Source organism: Patella vulgata, chromosome 4, assembly GCF_932274485.2.
Source record: "Patella vulgata chromosome 4, xgPatVulg1.2, whole genome shotgun sequence".
Classification (NCBI taxonomy): domain Eukaryota; kingdom Metazoa; phylum Mollusca; class Gastropoda; family Patellidae; genus Patella; species Patella vulgata.
In genome coordinates this window covers 85,627,043-85,646,543 of record NC_065882.2, presented here as the reverse complement: position 1 = coordinate 85,646,543, position 19,501 = coordinate 85,627,043, and the positions used below count along the sequence as shown (strand labels likewise).

At 38.6% G+C, this 19,501-nt stretch overlaps 1 protein-coding gene across 1 annotated transcript; it reads left to right on the top strand.

Annotated features, from left to right (window-relative positions):
• Positions 1 to 2,417: 2,417 nt before the first annotated feature.
• Positions 2,418 to 8,300, top strand: LOC126817269 (cyclin-O). Its single transcript, XM_050544088.2, has 5 exons — positions 2,418 to 2,913; positions 4,034 to 4,303; positions 4,893 to 5,078; positions 6,334 to 6,536; positions 6,758 to 8,300. The coding sequence occupies exons 1-5, from the start codon at positions 2,803 to 2,805 to the stop codon at positions 7,038 to 7,040; spliced, it is 1,053 nt and encodes a 350-aa protein (XP_050400045.1). The 5' UTR covers positions 2,418 to 2,802; the 3' UTR covers positions 7,041 to 8,300.
• The last annotated feature ends 11,201 nt before the right edge of the window (positions 8,301 to 19,501 follow it).

The following is a 19,501-nucleotide window of genomic DNA, read 5'->3' as shown; positions in this document are numbered from 1 at the left end:
CCTCCACCCCGGGAAAAAATAATCTTGACCCGCTTAGTGCGTCAGATTATGAAAATACCAGTAAGCCTGAAAACGTGTTTGTATCAGCTTGAGGACAGAGAACCTCGACGGAATGTCTCTTGCGATTTATTGTCAGGCATGTGCTATCAATTGGCCCCCTGTTCGCCAGTTACTTGTATTAACAATGGTTGGAAACAACCTTTGTTTATTCTTTTAAAATTCTTGTAGTCGATTCGAGTCTTTGAGGTTTGGTAATTCAACAAGGGGGCAGACGTTTAGGGCTGATGTGTTCTGTTTGAAGATTGAAACCACTTGAACGTTATAACAGACGTGATATAATGTTTCGGAGTCACGTTGCCTCTCACTCGCCAGGAGGTCCCTGGTTTTCATCCCATTATTGGCCGGCGTGGGTTTTCCACCAGTGTTTCTCTATGATAGACGACTTGTCATTGCTGACATGGAACCACGTCTATCATGGGACTCGCGGTGGTTTAGTGGATGTTAACCGGTGCCTGATAGAGAGATATGGGGTTTAACGTCCACTCGACACAAACTAGGTCATTTTGGGACTAACATATGGTTCAATTTTATTTCAGTAATTGGCTTGAGAGTAGAGATTTTTAGCAGTGGGAGGAAACCCGAGGACCCAGAGAAAACCCACGAGGTTAGACAGGCGACCCTACTCCTTGTCACGTACAACCGGGGAATCGAAACCACCCCACTTGACTCAAGTCACATTCCTTATCATATGGGAGCTCAGTCAGTAAGACGCTGGCTTGCTGGCACGGAGGTCGCCGGTTCGATCCCGGTGTTGGCCGAGAAAGTTCATCGACTTTTTCCGCCGTGGTTTCCCCTTGTCAGTGAGAGAGAGAGAGAGAAATGGGGTTTAACGTCCACTCGACACAAACTAGGTCATTTCGGGACTAACATATGGTTTAATTTTATTTCAATAATTCGCTTGCGCGTAGGGGTCTTTAGCAGTGGGAGGAAACCGGAGGACCCGGAGAAAACCCACGAGGTTGGACAGGCGACCCTACTCCTTGTCACGTACAACCGGGGATTCGAAACCACGCCAGTCGACTCAATGACAGACTTTATCATACAGCGCGCGCACGCTAACCATTCAGTCATCCAACCCCCCGCCCCCTTGTCAGTGGTGCAGGACGGAGGACCTTACAGGGACAACTGACTAGTCGTTTAGATGGGACGAAAACCCGAGATCCGGTGTACCCTATGGCGTGAACGTAAAAGATCCTTTGGCAGTTCAGTAGGCCAGACAGGGGTTGGCACGTGCGCCAAATGGTTAGCACGTGCGTGTTGTATCATAAGGTGTGTCATTGAGTCAACTGACGTGGTTTCGATTCCCAGGTTGTACGTGGCAAGGAGTAGGATCGCCTGTCCAACCTCGTGGGTTTTCTCCGGGTCCTCCGGTTTATCTCCCACTGCTAAAGACCCCTACGCGCAAGCGAATTGTTGAAATAAAATTGAACCATGTGTTAGTCCCGAAATGACGTTGTGTCGAGTGGACGTTAAACCCCATCTCTCTCTCTCTCTCTCTCCCTCTTTATGATAAACCATTTAAACCATTCGGTTACCCAAACCCCTTCATCAAATGGTTGTCTCAAACCGTATATCTTCACCAATTTTTATGGTGATAATAATCGGTGTGGCCTCTATGGTTATAGATTACCCGATGAAATTACAGTAATCTGTAAATGAACAAAACAAATGAAATGAAATGGGGTTTAACGTCCTACGGTGCTGCTCCGACGGGCATACGCCATACAGTGTGCTATGAGGAAAATTTTGCACTATGGTCACTTTTATATCGAATTCCAATTGCCAAGGGATCTTTTACGTGCACGCCAATGTAAACACGGGACCTCGGTTTTCCGTCCTATCCGATCGACTAGACAACTGCCAAGGGGTCTTTTACGTGCACGCCAATGTATACACGCATCCTCGGCTTTTCATCCCATCCAAACGACTAGTCACCTGTCCTTGTCAGGCACCACTGACAAGGGGAAACCACGTCGGAAAATCTGGATGAACTTTCTTGGCCATTGCAGGGATCGAACACGCGACCTGCATGCAGGCTAGCGAGTCAGCGTCTTACCCACTTCGCCCTTAGCCATCGTGGTTCCAAATGAACAAAACATAAATTATGGAAATAGATACATTTTGTGCAAAAAATGTTTATTCCGCCGGGGCAAAATTCACCAAGAATAAAAACAGTCGAGGCGTGTTCCGTTTAAGGTAACTTCAGGCCAATAATAGTAACAATCAGAGAAAGGGGTTTCCAGTTTTAGAGGTAAAAAGCTACATGACGACATGGAGTTAAATCACGTGAGTTGTATTTTGGTCCCAAGTTTTATAAATCACAGGGCAGTCACTGTTGTCGGCGGCTTGATGACACAACACATCAACTCATCATCGTCTTGTACATACATGCACGTGCATCAGATGAGTCGACTATAGGAATAGGGAGGTATACTAGCTTTTCATTCATGACAAAACGTAAAAATTGGTAATAAAAAACGATATTTAGTAAATTTTGTGATGTTTTTCACCTGTTAGACAATCGGAACTGATGCGAGCATGTTGAAATGGTGAACCGTTGTTGTGAAGGTATTTCTATATTAGCAGACGACACACCCGGTGTATGATATAAGCTCACGAGCAGGCCACGTGGTTGGGTTTAAAAGAGTAAACATTCAAGTAATATGTAATGGCTGTGATGAAAGAAATCAACTACTAGAAGACAATTAAATCTTCAGCTTCAACTATATTATTACACGTCTGATGTCACTGACCTGTCCTCTGTATATTACTGGGGGTGAGGAGACCGTCATCCTTCCCCCCTATATCTATCTCGGACCCCAGGGTGAAATCTATCACTGCTGTACGGAAGAGGTAAGTAAAAAAATCTAGATTATTGTACGCTCCCATCCCGCTCCCATCCCGCTCCCAGCATCCCGTCCCCAGCATACTAACCCTAACTCTAGATTATTGAAAGATTCTCGAAAACGCAATCGCAATGTACGGCCCCCATCCCGTTCCCAGCAACCCGGCCTCACCGCGCCTCCGATCTGACTAAATACGTACCCATCCCGCTCCCAGCAGCCCGCCCAACTTGGCCATGGGACTGCATACTAACCCTAAGTTAGTCCCTATCCCTAGATTTTTGAAAGATTCCCTAAAACGCGATCGCAATGTACGGCCCCATCTCGCTCCCAGCAACCCGGCCTCCCCACTCCATCGATCAGACTAAATACTTTCCCAGACGTTCGGATGGTCACGGCCGCACTGAGTCTTGGTGTGGGCGAGGGGACGGGGTCCGATGGCTCCGAGGTGTGGGCGAGGGACGGGGCGGGCAAATCGGCCCCGATTGGAAATAATAAATTGATATATATTTTTTTACAAAATAAATAAAATTCATCGTCGCATCCACTGCAAAAATATAAAGGCCTGAATCCGATCTGTGGGTGGGTTGTATTCCTTACTATGATGAGGGTTCAATTAAACCCGATGGTCCGAGGGCCCAGATCTTCCCAGTCCAGTCCACCACTTAAAATTCACGCCAAAATACCCCAACCCTACGGTTGTCGAATGCCTTAGTTGTAGATGGCAGGGCGGCCAACTGCGAGGATTTTAAAGAAACGGTTGACGGGTGTGGGGGGCATTTCCTAGTAAATTTTCAAATGTTTTCGGTGAATCAATTATTAGAAAAGATGTAAGATTTGTAGAATGTCGTAAATAGTCAGCGCAATCAATTCAACAGAAATAATTGCATCTTAATATCGAGCAGGAAAGATTGCGGGAGAAGAGGGTTGAGATATGGATCAATGGAGTTTGGATATGGCCAGTTTCGAATGAAAAGTAGATGCATAGATTTCTCCCCGAAATAATGATACAATAAAATGTGGTTTATCTGTTTTATAAAAATAAACAGCGTTTCGGTTTCTTAACAAAGATTGTTACGTAATTCATTTTTAATAAAGTAAATGATATTGTATGATTTTCACACTTACAGGAATTTACAACACCTCAGATAGGGGAGATAACTCTATCAACCTCCCATGATTCGGGATACGGGGAACCGAATTTAGAGTGTTTTGAAAGTGTCGTTGAATGGAGAGCCCAGAAACTAGCTGTATACAGTCCATATGGCCACAGCAGCGCCGAGAATATCGCCGATGGACAGAATACAGGATTCGAAGAATATATTGATAATATTTATAAACACAGACTGAGCGCGGAGAGACGTTTTCATCCACATCGATGTCTCGCCATGCAATCAGAGGTAAACTCTCTCTCTCTCTCTCTCTCTCTCTCTCTCTTTCGTCAAACGCCGAACATCCATGAAAATATTGTTCAGATCAATTTGTTCACCGTCTGCGGGTTAAAAAGAAAAAGACGAACAAATCTTTTTCGACAAAATGTTCGTGAAATCAAACTTTGGGTCGTATGCCTAGTCGTTCGGATGGGACGAAAAACCAAGGTCCCGTGTACTCATTGGCGTGCACGTAAAAGATCCCTTGGCAGTTGGAATTCGATATAAGGGTAGGCCAAAATTTCCCTCATAGCACACTGTATGGCGTATGTCCGTCTCCATTAGCCCAGTTCGGAGGAAAAACAGTAGGACGTTAAACCCCATTTCATTTCCGACATTCGCGAACATATTTTATCTGCGCAGCACCAATCAGCGATCACATACAATTGAATGTCACGTGAGATGTATGCCGTTTTGAAATCACGTGATTGTATGTGGAGGTAGCAGTGACGTATGTTAATATGTACGTCATTGGACGGTAGTGTATTGTTCGAGCTAAAACATTCGTTAATCTGCGGGACCATGTTCATCGTTAAACCCTATTTGGTTTGTATTTTAGGTGACCCCAGGTATGAGAGGTTTACTAGTAAATTGGATTAGTAAAATACATCATCAACTGGCTTTAAATCAAGATACGTTATTTCTAACAGTCAATATAATAGATCGGATACTCGCCTGTAAACGATTGTCAGCTGATGGATTACAATTACTGGGATTAACTTGTTTACTGGTCGCATCTAAACAGGTATTATATTATACTGGTCACATTTCAACAGGTATTATATTACATTGGTCGCATCTAAACAGGTGTTATACTGGTCGCATTTAAACAGGTATTATAATACACTGGTCGCATTTAAACGTGTATTATATTATATTGGTCGCATTTAAACAGGCATTATATTACATTGGTCGCATTTAAACAGGTGTTATATTACACTGATCGCATTTGACAGGTATTATATTATACTGATCGCATTTGACAGGTATTATATTATACTGATCTATATAAAAGGGTATTATATTATACTGGTCGCATTTAACAGATATTATATTACATTGGTCGTATTTGACAGGTATGATATTATACTGACCGCATTTGGCAGGTATTATATTATACTGGTCTATATAAAAGGGTATTATATTATACTGGTCGCATGTAACAGGTATCATAGTATACTGGTCGTATTTAAACAGGTATTATATTACACTGGCCGTATTTAAACAGGTATTGTCAATCTTTTAGATTCTAGTTTGTTCACTAACTACATGTACAAAGTCCCGGGAAAGTTCCTCTGGATGTTCTAGTCTACATGTAGTTTCCTGTAGTCAGTACTACAGGGTGGAGAACCTGCCCATGAAAAGCACGTTAAAGGTGGAGCTACATTGAACCCAATTTCATCCCCATACTTGAACTTTGTTTTTCTATCTTTGATGGGGGGTTGGTTGGCCGAATGGTTAGCACGAGCGCGCTGCGCTGTATCATTGAGTCAACCTCGTGGGTTTTCTCCGTGTCCTCCCACTGCTAAAGACCCCTACGCGCAAGCGAATTATTGAAATAAAATTGAACCATGTGTTAGTCCTGAAATGACCTAGTTTGTGTCGAGTGGACGTTAAACCCAATTTTTCTCTCTCTCTATCTTTGATACAAAATATGAGTGTATCCATTCTAGCCTGACAAGAACAGCTGTCTAGTCTTTCGGATGGGACGAAAAACCGAGGCCCCATGTATATATTGGCGTGCACGTAAAAGATCCCTTGGCAGTTGGAATTCGATATAAGAGTAGGCCTTAGTGCCGCTGCCCGGGCAAAATGTCCCTCATAGTACACTGTATGGCGTATGCCCGTCTTCATTAGCCCAGAAAAGGAGCAGAACAGTGGGACGTTAAATTTCATTTCATTTATAGCTGTGCTTCTGAAGCCCGGGATGTCACATGTAGTTGTTAAGGTGCCTCGTCGCGTTTCTAAACCACTTGATTTGTATATTTTTTTATGATCAGGAAGAAGTTACACCGCCAGAAATCCAGGAATTATTTGAGGTATCTACAGTGAATTATAGTCGTGAAGAATTGAAGACCCTGGAGAGACATGTATTAATGGCTATAGGTTTCGATCTATTTATTCCGACATCTCAATATTTTCTAGAACATTTTGCCACCCTCTGTTTATCACAGGCCTATGGATTTGAAAACGACAAATTAAGGTAAGTGTTTGAACGATGTTTATTTGTAGAGCTTTTCAAACATATAAACGATGTGCAATAAAATTAGATGACTTAATGTTTCGGTTTTAAGAACATAATTCACACTTTTCTGCACGTCACTTAAACCCCTTTTACGTGCACCTTAAACCCCTTTTAAGGTTAAAACCCTTTGTCATTTCATTTGATTTATATTAATTTTAATATATTTTATTATTTTTCAGGGAGGCAAGAGCATTTAGTCGGTGTATTTTAGAACTTTCCCTGCAGGATTATGACCTGTGTCAGTTCAGACCTTCACTTGTAGCTCTCTGTATGTGGAAGGTCGCCATAGAACATATTGGTGTACTGGACGGAGATTTCTTTCCTGACGGTATATATTGTACTCGTGGCCAATATGACAAATGTCTTGAAGAATGCCGAGTTTTTTCTAAGAATTTAAAAACCAGTTTCCCAGATATCTCCAGTCTGAGCGATCGTTTCCGTTTCATCAACGGGTTCGATTAGATCGAGGTGATGTGAAGGGAGACAACTCGAATAGTGCTATTACATTTATTTCCATAAACCCTACGAGTAAATGAAATATTTATTTATTTATTGTTTCGCATAATATAGATATATAGAATTTTGAAAAAAACAAAAAACAGAAAATCAAAAAACAAAGGGAAACTGAAAAATAGACGTGTGTTATATCAATGATTTCAGGGGGTAACAATGTATATATATAATAAAAATATTTGTCCATTTTCTGTGGAATCTCTGATCGTAAATTTATTTCTGAAAAATAATCATACAATAAGTAAAGATTTAAATTTATCCGTTATACCTTTGTATTTTCGCGAGACATGTAATAGTTTTCGTATAATTTAGATATAAATGAATTATTTGTCATAAAAAAATTTTGCCTTAAAGGGCGTTGTTCTTCGCTGCTATTTACTGGATAATTATTAGCCCTATATTCTTGGGTAATTATAACCTGTAATCCCGGATAGTTATAACTTATATTCCCCGGTAATTATTAGCCCTATATTCCCCGGTAATTATAACCGATACCCGGGTAATTATAACCTATATTCACCGGTAATTATAACCTATATTCACCGCCAATTATAACCTATATTCCCCGGTAATGATAACTTAAATTCCGTGGAAATTATAACATCTATTCCCTGATATTTATAACATCTATTCCCTGATATATATAACCTATAATCCCGGATAGTTATAACCTGTAATACCGAATAATTATAGCCTGTAATCCTGGGTAGTTATAACCTGTAATCCCGATAGTTATAACATATATCCCCGGATAATTATAACCCCTATTCCCGGATAGTTATGACCTATATTCCCTGGGTAAATATAACCTATATCCCCCCAGTATTGATACTTTTTCATCACATATTAAGGGAGAAAAATGTGTAAACTTTGATGGATAAAAAAAGGAATGAATAAGATAACTTAACATATTGAAAATATATTAATAAGTATTTCGGTTTAAGATATTATTTATATACTTGTATAATTCAGTGAATTTAAAAATGATGAATACTAAAATTTAAAGAAAGAGATTAGCACTAAATAATTTTTACTTATATACATTGAAGGCTGCACCTGTTAGGTTTTAGGTTTATTATTAAAAGTAGGCAAGGGTTTAAATTCTAATGCTACAGAAATGATATTTGAATTCTCATTATCAGTCGATCAATCCAAAAACTGACCGTGAAACTTTATAACAGATCATTGCGTTTAAAGAAAAACATGATTTGGCAGCTATATTTATATATAAAGAAAAATATTTTAAATATTTTGATAAAATTATATTTCTATCATTTGGTCTTTCAAAATTGCATTTTTTTTCACGCATGATCTGGTTTCAGAAAAAGTAGTTTTTTCATTTGATTTTCCAAAATTCATTGTATCATCTCGATCGTTGACTGAAATAACCTAAAGTACACGTTTGAACCGTTGGGTGTCATTCGCGAATTAATTTCTAATCTGTGCCGAAAATTAATTAAAAAACAAACAACAAAAAGAAATCACACCTAATTCCTATACAATAAATACATTTATAAATATCGTTGCATGATCTGGCAAACGTTTTGAACGACATTTAGATGTTAAAATTTGATTAAAATACGTTTATGGTATTATTTAATTCTCATGAATAGTGTCATAACTTATGAGTTGTATTCCTTGTTAGTTATACTACAATATACTGATGATATTTCAATCTGTTACTGTGAAATAATTGGGTTAAAATACAAGCTTATAGTCGAATATGATGTATAATACTAGTTTGTTCTACTACAATATAATGTCGATATTTCAATCTGTTACTGTGAAATAATTGAGTTAAGTTGCGATCTTATAGTCGAATATGTTAATGTGAAAGATTCTATTTTGCTGTTGTGCCATATTTAAAATTTGAATTTCGCTCTGTTACATTCAAATATTCAATCCGTTACATCGTTAAATTTAATCTGGGTCAGTATACAGCTCAATGAAGTATTTATTTACACTTGTTACCATTCAATGTTTAAATCTGTTACTATATAAACAGATTATCATTCAGTATTTCAATTTGTTACTCTTTAAAGTCAATATTTAAGTCGGTTGCTATTTAAAAATGTTACAGTGTAATATTTACATCTAATAGGAGTATCAAATATTTCATTCTTAAATATTTAAATCTGTTACAATGCAATATAGAAATATGTTACAGTCATATTTAAATATGTTACAATACCATAATTAAATATGTTACTCTTTTATATCTAAATCTGTTGCAACGTGTTATTTAAATTTGTTACAATTTCATATCTAAATCTGTTGCAATGTCATGTTTAAATAGGTCACATGTCTGTCAGGTTTAATTCTGCTACAGTGTCATATTTAAATTTGCTACAATGTCATATTTAAATCTGTTACCTTTTTTTATATCTAAATCTGTTATTGTGTAATATTTTGTAATCTATTACAATGCGTATCACGATACGTGACAATGCAATATTTAATTTTACTATGCATCTCTGATATTGTTCCAATTTAAATATTTACAATGCAATATATGTTGCTATGCAACATGCTAATTCGATATCATGGAATGTTTACATTATTTTATCTTAAATACAACATTCCAATTTTTTACACTGTAATATTTAAATCTGTTACAACATTCCAATCTTTTACAATGTAATATTTAAATTTGTTACAATGTAATATTAAATCTGTTACAATGTAATATTAAATCTGTTACAATGTAACATTTAAATTTGTTACAATGTAACATTTAAATCTGTCTCTTACTATGTAATATTTAAATTTGTTACTAACCAATAATTTTGTACTCTCATAAATAATAAAACGAAAAATTCCAAAACCTGAAATAACTTTTTATCTTCATCTCATTGTGTGGGTTGGTGTGTTTGTGTAGGGTTGTGTTCGGGCGGTTGTTGAGTTTGCGTATGGTTGTGTTCGGGCGGTTGTTGTTTGATTGAGAAATGAAGTGTCACTGTCTGAAGGCTGTTGACTTAAATCTGTGTGAGCTGAGAAGAAACATTCAGGTGTTTCAATGCCTTAACCTTGTTTAGAACCCACGCGCAATAAAATTATTGAAATAAAATCGAATTATGTGGTAATCTCGAAATGACCTTTTTTGTGTCGAGTGGACGTTAAACCCCATCTCTCTCTCTCTCTCTCTCTCTCTGTCTAGATCCGTCACCACTGCTGTAGTGAGTTCCATCAAAGATGACACGTGACGGGTAAGATTGTCAGCTTTCTCCCACTGTAATAAAATACAGATCAACCTGGTGTCCCGAAAAAATAACCATAAATAAAACCCCCAAATTTGTTATCTTATGGAAATGGTGAAAAATATTAGTTTTATCTAGGTGTCGGCATGGTGCCAAAAACCCAAGATCACATGTTCACATTGGAAATTCGCGTCAGGATCCTTTAGCAGTAGGAATTCGAAGTTGACAGGCAAAATTCGTTATCAGTTATTACCCACGTAACCATAGAGATAAAAAAAAAACCTGACCATATTACCGTCACACAATATTTAGTCAATTCGTCATTTGATTCGAAATAAAATATAGGATGGGACGAAAAACCGCGGTGGCGGGCACGTAACAGAACCCTTGGCAGTTGGAATTCGAAATAAGAGTAGGCCGTAGTGCCGCTGTTATTTCAAAATTTCCCTTATTACATACTGCATGATACCGGTCTTCATTAGCCCGGTTGGTGCAGAAAACTAGGACGTTAAACCCGAGTTCATGTCATTTATCAAGAGACTACATTGGACCAATTATAATAAAGTGTGACATTGAAGTTGGGGGTTGGATGGCCGAATGGTTAACGCGTGCGCGTTGTATCATAGGCTCTGTCATTAGGTCAACTTGCATGGTTTCGATTCCCTGGTTGTACGTGACAAGGAGTGGCGTCGCCTGTCTATCCTCAAGGGTTTTCCCCGGGTCCTTCGGTTTCCTTCCACTTCTTAAAACCCTACGCGCAAGCGAATTATTGAAATAAAATTGAACCATGTGTTAGTCCCGAAATGACCTAGTTTGTGTCGAGTGGAAGTTAAACCCGATCTCTCTCTCTCTCTCTCTCTCTCTCTCTCTCTCTCTATCTCTCTCCCTTTGTTTTAAATTTGCCGCCAAAAGTGATGTTTTGTTTTTCTTTTATTACCCATTGGAGGTGTTAATTTGTTTGGTAGTTAGCGGTTTTGCTTTACATTTGCGGGTTGTATACGATAAGGTCCAAGAAAAATGGACTACAGTCGATACACCCATCCAGTACCCGTGAAGCCCAAGACGGTGGAGGGGAATAAATATTTATTTGATTTTATTTACGTAGAAGGGGGTGAAGGAGGGGGGAGGGGTTTGCTCCTGCACATTAAGGGAACCACCGTTGCTTAGTGGGTAATACGCTGGCTCGCTAGCCTGTAGGTCGCGTGTTCGATCCCTGCATTGGGCGAGAAAGTTCATAGGGAATTTCCGACGTGATTTCCCCTTGTCAGTGGTGCAAGACGGAGGACCTGACATGAACAGCTGTCTAGTCGTTCGGATGGTACTAAAAACCGACGTCCCTTGTGTACATTGACGTGCACGTTAAAGATCCCTTGACAGTTGGAATTCCCGTGCAAAATTCCCCTCATAGCACACTGTATGGCGTATTCCCGTCTTCATTAGCCCAGACGGAGCAGAACAGTAGTACGTTAAACCCCATTCCATTGTCCTGCAGATTAAAGTCACTCGGCGGCCCTGTATATGATAAACAAGAAAGGTTAGCCATACAAATCTGTTTGTTTGAATCAAAGCTCACTCGGGAATTACATCTTGATGATTGCACGTTAAGTAATCTAATGATGCCGACCTGTTTTAAACCAATGTAAGGTTGTTTTGTTATATTCTTTAATCTGTTTATACTGTATTGAAACGTCTATTGGTAACGTGTTAAACTATTTGTTGTGTGTTCAGAGATGGTGTCTTAAACACAATAATCCCATCCCAACATGCTTTTCATAACAATTAAAATCTGTTAGTAGCGGGAGTAGCAAAGCGATTAACGGCGGCTTACGGGCATTATTCCCCTCCAGTCCGACTAACAGATACACTGCACGACCTTTGACCTTAATTCTAGATGGCGCCTCTAATTAGCCCGCGAGTCAATTGGTCATTGGGAAGGCAGACTAACCCTAATGGCGGTTTCTTTGTTGACCACATGGGCTTTAAGATGAAGACGCTCAGCAGGGGAGATCACTAAGAGCTACTTCTATTGTATCGAGGTATCAATTTGTCGCAAATTTGACAATGAAACGATCGAATCCAATTAATTAGTTCCTAATTACTCAACGGAGAGGATGCACATTGGAGTGTTTTCATGCCAACATCTTTCATGTTCGAGTTTTGTTGTATGATTGTCTGGGGTAAATAACCGTGGTGCTTGCCCCCGGGTACCCATCACTGGTCAGACTGGGGACATAATTAACTCTTTTACAGCTACTTGTCCAGTGATGATTCTACCCCTCATCAACTAGACTCCTTCATCCAGACCTTTCAAATCCTTCATAACGTTTGATTAAAAAGATGCTTATATCTGGAGGCCCTTTCTCGTGATTTTAAATTACATTATAGTGAGTGTATAGAGGATTGGCTTTTTATAAATTAATGTATTCCAAATATTTCTAGTTTCCAACGGAACCTTTTTCCCTCCTCGCAATGGCTAATAGAAAGGGTTACCAAGATGCATAAATGAAGAAAATTTGGTCCCGGACAGTAGCCCTGCAGGGATCTTTACCGTGCTGCCAATGGTGTTCCTGATCCTACCTGAACAACTAGACGTTTTTCTTTGCCAGACACAAGGAGTAGGGTCACCTGTCCGACCTCGTGGGTTTTCTCCGGGTCCTCTGGTTTCCTCCCACTGCTAAAGACCCCTATGTGCAAGCGAATTATTGAAATAGAACTGAACCATATGTTAGTTCCGAAATGACCTAGTTTGTGTCGAGTTAGCCAAGCGGCAAATCCTGGTGAACTTTCTTGTCGGACACCGGGATCTCATCCGCAACTCCGTCTTCATTAGCCCGGCGATCTTCCATTTTATTTATTTATCCCGTGAGTATGATCCCCGGAGCCGAGTCGGCCCAGGGAGTAAGGTGCTAGCTTACTAACCCGGATCTGGACGAGGAAGTTCCTAAGAATATATCAACGTTGTTTTCTCTTGCCAGGGCGGATGTCCTGGCTAGGCACAGTGTCTAGTATTTCAGATGAGACGAAAACCGAACTTCTTTGTACATAATGCCGTGCACGTAAAAGAACCCCTGGCAGTTGGAATTCGATATAAGAGTAGTTGAAAACGCCGCTGACCGGGCGAAATTCATCCTAGTCTACGTTATATGGATTATGGTCCGTCTGGACGATGGTGAATAGAGTATACCACTCCATCCATATTGAACTAGCGGGTTTAGTGATTGTAGTCCTGTTTAATATTTAAATCCCCAAGTTTGCCTTTTGTTAGTTGAAGTAGATTTGGTGTGAAATTGACACCGTGTGTGTAATTAACTCCCTTGATCTACTGGTACCCACGTGCTGACCGGAAACACACTGCCCTCTTGAAGGGTCAAGGACCTTTACATACATGTAATCAACACAATGTTGATTTAATCACGGTTTTAAAACCTGGAATTTTATTTAATTTGTTTTGTCCTTTGTTTGAATTATGGATTATATTTGTAGGGTCGCCTGTCCAACCTTACGGGTTTTCTCCGGGTCTTCCGATTTATTCTCACTGCTAAAGACCCCTACGCGCAAGTTAATTATTGAAATAAAATGGAGCCATATGTTAGTCCTGAAATGACCTAGTTTGTGTCGAGTGGACGTTAAACCCAATTCCCCCTCTCTCTTTATGCCTGAAATGTTATCTAAATTATTCATTAGACATTAATTAACTTATCCAGACCATAATCAACTCTCGATAACATCGCTAGCCAGCGATATTAGCGGATCGGAATACATTAGCCCGTTTGCTGTGAGTAAGACGCGAGTTTTGGGTTCGCTCCCGGTGTTGGATATTGCGGCGTGGTTTCCCCTTGCCAGTGGTGTAGAACGGAGGGCCTGACAAGGATTGTGTCTAGTAGTTCGGATCGGCCTGCACATTGGTGTGCACGTTCAAGAACCCCCTGACAGTTGGAATTCCATATAAGAGTAGACCGTAGTACCACTATCCAGGCAAAACTGTCCTCATAGCCCCCTGAATGACGTATGTCCGTCTTCATTAACCCAGTCGGTGCTGAAACTTAGTACGCTAAACCCCATTTTATTTCATTTAGTTGTCTAGCAAATTAACTTAATTTCAGTTTATTTTAGAAGTTATTTTTAGCAGTCTTTAAAATAAACCGACTGGTCAGTGCAACCTCATTTAAAATTGGTGAAAAAAAAACTTTTTATGTGTTTTTTAAGTGAGTAACTGGGGAGAATAATCAAATAAGGATTTTAAAAGCTGCACGTTAAAAGACGATAAATTAAGATGAGTGGGGACACGTTGTAAATCTGATTAAAGCGATTAGAGAACGTCGAATGACGTCTGCCGACATTTTAACTGATTTTACAAACCATTAATGATCTTTTAATAAAGACGACGAAGTTCAAGAGACAATCCATCGATTGATATCGAGGGAAAACATCTTCAAGAAGACACGGCCATCAAGTTCCCGCGCCCTTGTAATATCGTAAACCAATTCAAATGTTTTTCAATTGAAACACAAGAAGAAAAAAAAAATATTACTTCCGAGAAATTTCTAATTAGCAGAGAGAGGGAGAGAGAGAGAGAGAGAGGGGAGGGAGGGAGGGGGAGGGAGGGAGGGAGAGAGAGAGAGAGAGAGAGAGAGAGAGAGAGAGAGAGAGAGAGAGAGAGAGAGAGAGAGAGAGAGAGGGAGGGAGGGAGGGAGAGAGAGAGAGAGAGAGAGAGAGAGGGAGGGGGAGGGAGGGAGAGAGAGAGATAGAGAGAGGGAGAGAGGGAGAGGGAGGGAGAGAGAGGGAGGGAGAGAGAGAGAGAGGGAGGGTTTAACGTCCACACGACACAAACTAGTATAGGTCATTTCGGGAGTAACTAGGTTTAATTTTATTTCAATTATTCGCTTTCGCGTAGGGGTCTTTAGCAGCGGAAGGAAACCGGAGGACCCGGAGAATACCAACGAGGATAGACAGGCGACCCTACTCCTTGTCACGTACAACCGGGGATTCGAAACCACGCCAGTTGGCTCAATGACAGGCCTTATGATACAGCGCGCACATGCTAACCATTCGGCCACCCCCATGAAAGAATTGAAGGAAAGAAATTTATATTATAAAAGTTACCGTATAAGCCACAGAATTCTCATCATCATACAAGAGTTTCTTGACATCATCATCAACAAACCAGGAACTTAAAACAGAGTGTAATTCACCTCCATCTAAATCTAATTAGCAAAAAGGACAAATAACGTAATAAGTTTATAAGTATAAAGTTTCATTGATATCTTGAAATGTTGATGATATATGCCCCTGGAACAAACCCGGTCTGGAATAACGGGCGGAACCCATTTCAATAAACCCATAACCCCACCCTTCACACATACACAGACACTCGCTGCCCTAATCTGTTCGACGCGTTTTAAAAAATAAAATAAAAAAGATTACTATGCCTACTATATGTTATAGCTATCTACAACATACGAAAACTGTATTTCGTGAAATTAATAAGCCAGCAACCACATTATTATTGCAGAGAGTCGCCTGTGATAGAGCTGGGGTTTAACCTCCTTCTGTTCCGCATCGACCGGGTTAATGGAATGTGCTATATGGGAAATTTTGCCCGGGTAGCGGCGGTTCTGTCTCCTCTAAATCGCCGATTATATTTAAATTAAAAATTCTGTGTTCCATATAAATTTGTATGTTTGTACTTTATCACTGCGAAATTTGTATTGTAAAGTACACGCATCTTTATTAGCCCAGTCGGTGCAGAAACGTAAGACGTTAAACCCCATTTCATTTATATAGTACATTGGTCATGTTTTATATCGTAAGACTATGATCACTGTATTTTAAAGTACATGTTTTGTATCGGAAGGCGACGATGACTGTATTATATAATACATGTTTTGTACCGTAAAGCGACGATGACTGTATTTTGTAAAGTACATGTTTTGTATCGTAAAGCGAAACCTATCCACTTTTGTGAATTATACGCTAAATAAATTCGTAATAAATGATTATTTTAAGTTTTATGAAAACATATTCAAATAGCTATAATGGTTTGTAGATATTTTACGAGAAACATTGTTTATTTTTGTTGAGCGTATTGTCTATTTGAAGTGTTTTATAACTCGGTTTACTGACGAAAGATTTGTCATATTAAGACCGAGGTCTCTCGACCACTTACTGGGCTGAAAGCTTTAATCTTACCTTAACAACATCCCCCGAGATTTCATTACAAGTCTTCTCTTCAATTAGCTATTGTACAGTCTATCAGCTCTCTGATTTATCATTCTTGACAGCCCGGTTCATTTACATAAATATGAATAGAGTTAAGGCTGTTAGTGAAAGCCCGATTTAAATCCGCAACAATAATATATACGAATATGGCACTAATTAATACGGATGGCGGATAGGTGACACTGAAATTCCTTTACATTAGTGTTAATTTATTCATTTCGAAACCCTTTCAATACTATTTACAAGGGATGCGCTCCCCCTTCCCACGCCCCCCCCCCCACCACTACCCCCCCCCCCCAAATAAATCTCAACACACCTCGAAACAAAACTATCGATTTTTACTAGAAGGGATTAATGTGGCGTTATAGGGCTGAGAGTTTTCCTGGTGATAAAACTGTTCATAATATTTGTAGATCTTTCAATTATTCAGTTATAATGATAACCGTATCCTCGACATCTTATATCAACAATAGTTACGGTTGGGTGTACATCAAATTGACATGCTGTTACAAGTACACAAATGCAATATAAATAATTTATTGATAATGTTGATAAATATAAGATATGACTGACTAAGTTATTGTGAGTTAATAGTGTTGATCCGTAACTATTGTTTTATAGATATTGTGAGTCAATAAGATTGATCTGTAAATATTGTTGTACAGGCTATGTGAGATATTAATGATAATAATGTTAATCCACATTCCTGCTGCTATTGTTTTATAGGTATTGTGAGTTAATAATGTTGATCCGTCACTGTTGTTTTATAGGTATTGTGAGTTAATAATGTTGATCCGTAATTATTGTTTTATAGATATTGTGAGTTAATAATGTTGATTCGTAAATATTGTTTGATAGGAATTATGAGTTAATAATGTTGATCCGTAATTATTGTTTTATAGATATTGTGAGTTAATAATGTTGATTCGTAAATATTGTTTGATAGGAATTGTGAGTTATTTATGTTGATCTGTAATTATTGTTTTATAGGAATTGTGAGTTAATAAAGTTAACATGTAAATGTGAATTAATCACGTTTAACGGAAGTTGATGCCGTATTATTTGCCCGTCATCTAACGATTATTATGTAAAACAGGAGACTGTCGCCGAACAGTGTTTTACCGTAGCCCAAGTATGATTAAAACTAAATATTCATAAAAAAAAACTTTGTTTATGTGTTTGCCAGTGAAGCGCGTAAGCTAACTGGGCGAATAAAACCTCAATGGTATCGTTCCAGTCGGTGAGACAGGACAATAAACTTTAACGAGTTTATCAAAATATAGTACACGCGCGTGAGATAAAGAGTTTTAATTTATATAGATATTCAAATCGATCTAGTCTCCCTAAATACCATTTGAAGTTTACATTAGTTTATTTTACGTACATCCCAAACATTTTAATTTTAAAAATGTTTAATTACTATTTTTACTGATTCTCCTCTGAATCAAAGGAAATTAAATGGAGATAATAAAATCAACGTAATGAAATAAATTTAGATGAGAAATATATATAAAAGTTGGTATATTTCTTTTAAAGATGGGTTCCTAGAAAAGTATTTATCGGGTGGTTATTTCCAATAAAAAGTATCGCAATTTTGGTATATATGGAAAGTAGAGATATCCAATCTTACTAGAAAAATACTGGATTCCTCGAAAACATTCATGGAGTGTATACAGGACAAAAATGTAAGGGTTCCCCTAATCAACAGCACGCCGATTAGGAATTTCTGCACTCGTGATGTCAAAGGTCACACGCGAACATTGAGCGCTTGATGTATAAGTTGATAAACTTTATGAAGAGTTAGACGTACAACACTTTCTGAGATGAAAATGACGGAAAAAGACGCGGGTAGTGGATAATCCGAGAATTTAATTAGGATTCGATATTTGTAATAGATAGTAAGCGATTAAAGACAAGACCGTCTTATGTATGCAATGAATTCTCCTCTGACTTCCAAGAGAGGTAAGTCACGTGACGTAAAAATATCCTGGTTTGATCGAATTTTTATAGCAGGGCATTCCTTCGCAATTACAATGTTTGAGAAGGATTTGAAACATAATTATGACAAATTAATTAGTTTGAATATGTTTTTAGTCCATATATACCATTAAATCACCAAGTTTGTACGCGAGTTTTTATTTAGGTAAAGAAATATATAAAATAGAAGAGACTTTGATGTGTTCTGATCTGTTGTTTGGATTTGTCGGCTCAAACGGTTTTAAAAGTTGAAACGGAAGTAGGGTTGTTTATTTAGTTTCCTCTAATTTTGGTTTAGTGCACTACGCAACATGCACGGGCTTAAAGTTGCAATTTCATATTTTTACGTTATATTTTTAAAATTTATTAAAATAAAGCCTTAAAATAGATGGTATCTATAAACAGTCCTGCCTTGTTAAAGAATAATCCTATTAATCCTATAATTCACTATTGCCAGTTGAGAAATTGGCAAAAATATCATTTTCCTCTTCAAATTCATGGTGGAGAATAGAAAACAAAGGAGATAATGGGAGGTAATTGTGTTATTATTTCCGGTGTAAATGAGTTTTAAGTGTGAGAATAACACCTATGATCGCATAATAGTGAGTTGACAACCTACTGAGCAAAAGACATAGAAATAATTATGTTTTGACTTTCTTAGAAAATATGAAATTGTAACTTTAATCATAGGCGTGCGGGCTCGATGAATGTTAGGCGAACAGGCCTGAAATGCGGTTAGATCTATTTCATAAGGCCAACCCTAGTCCTAACCCTTAGTAAATAAATTCAACCAGTTATAAGAATCCCTAGCCCCTAAGCCCTGGATAGTGGAAAAAACTCATTTTTAGAAAATCCAATCCTTAGTAGGAAACACACTGATGTGGCTCTCGCCCGAGAGCCTCATATTTATTCTTTTTTCTACAGAAAAAAAGAATACCAGAATACCTACCACAAGCGCCACCTAAGTAGGACCATCAGCGCCACCAACACCAAAATACAGAGAAATCAACTTTATAT

What these genes read in the sequence shown, in the direction of transcription:
- LOC126817269 (XM_050544088.2), top strand. Translation starts at nt 2,803, where the DNA reads ATGTCACTGACCTGTCCTCTGTATATTACTGGGGGTGAGGAGACCGTC. An exon ending in ATCACTGCTGTACGGAAGAG is followed by an intron (nt 2,914 to 4,033) that starts GTAAGTAAAAAA and finishes TCACACTTACAG; the next exon opens with GAATTTACAACACCTCAGAT. An exon ending in TACTGGTCGCATCTAAACAG is followed by an intron (nt 5,079 to 6,333) that starts GTATTATATTAT and finishes TTTTATGATCAG; the next exon opens with GAAGAAGTTACACCGCCAGA.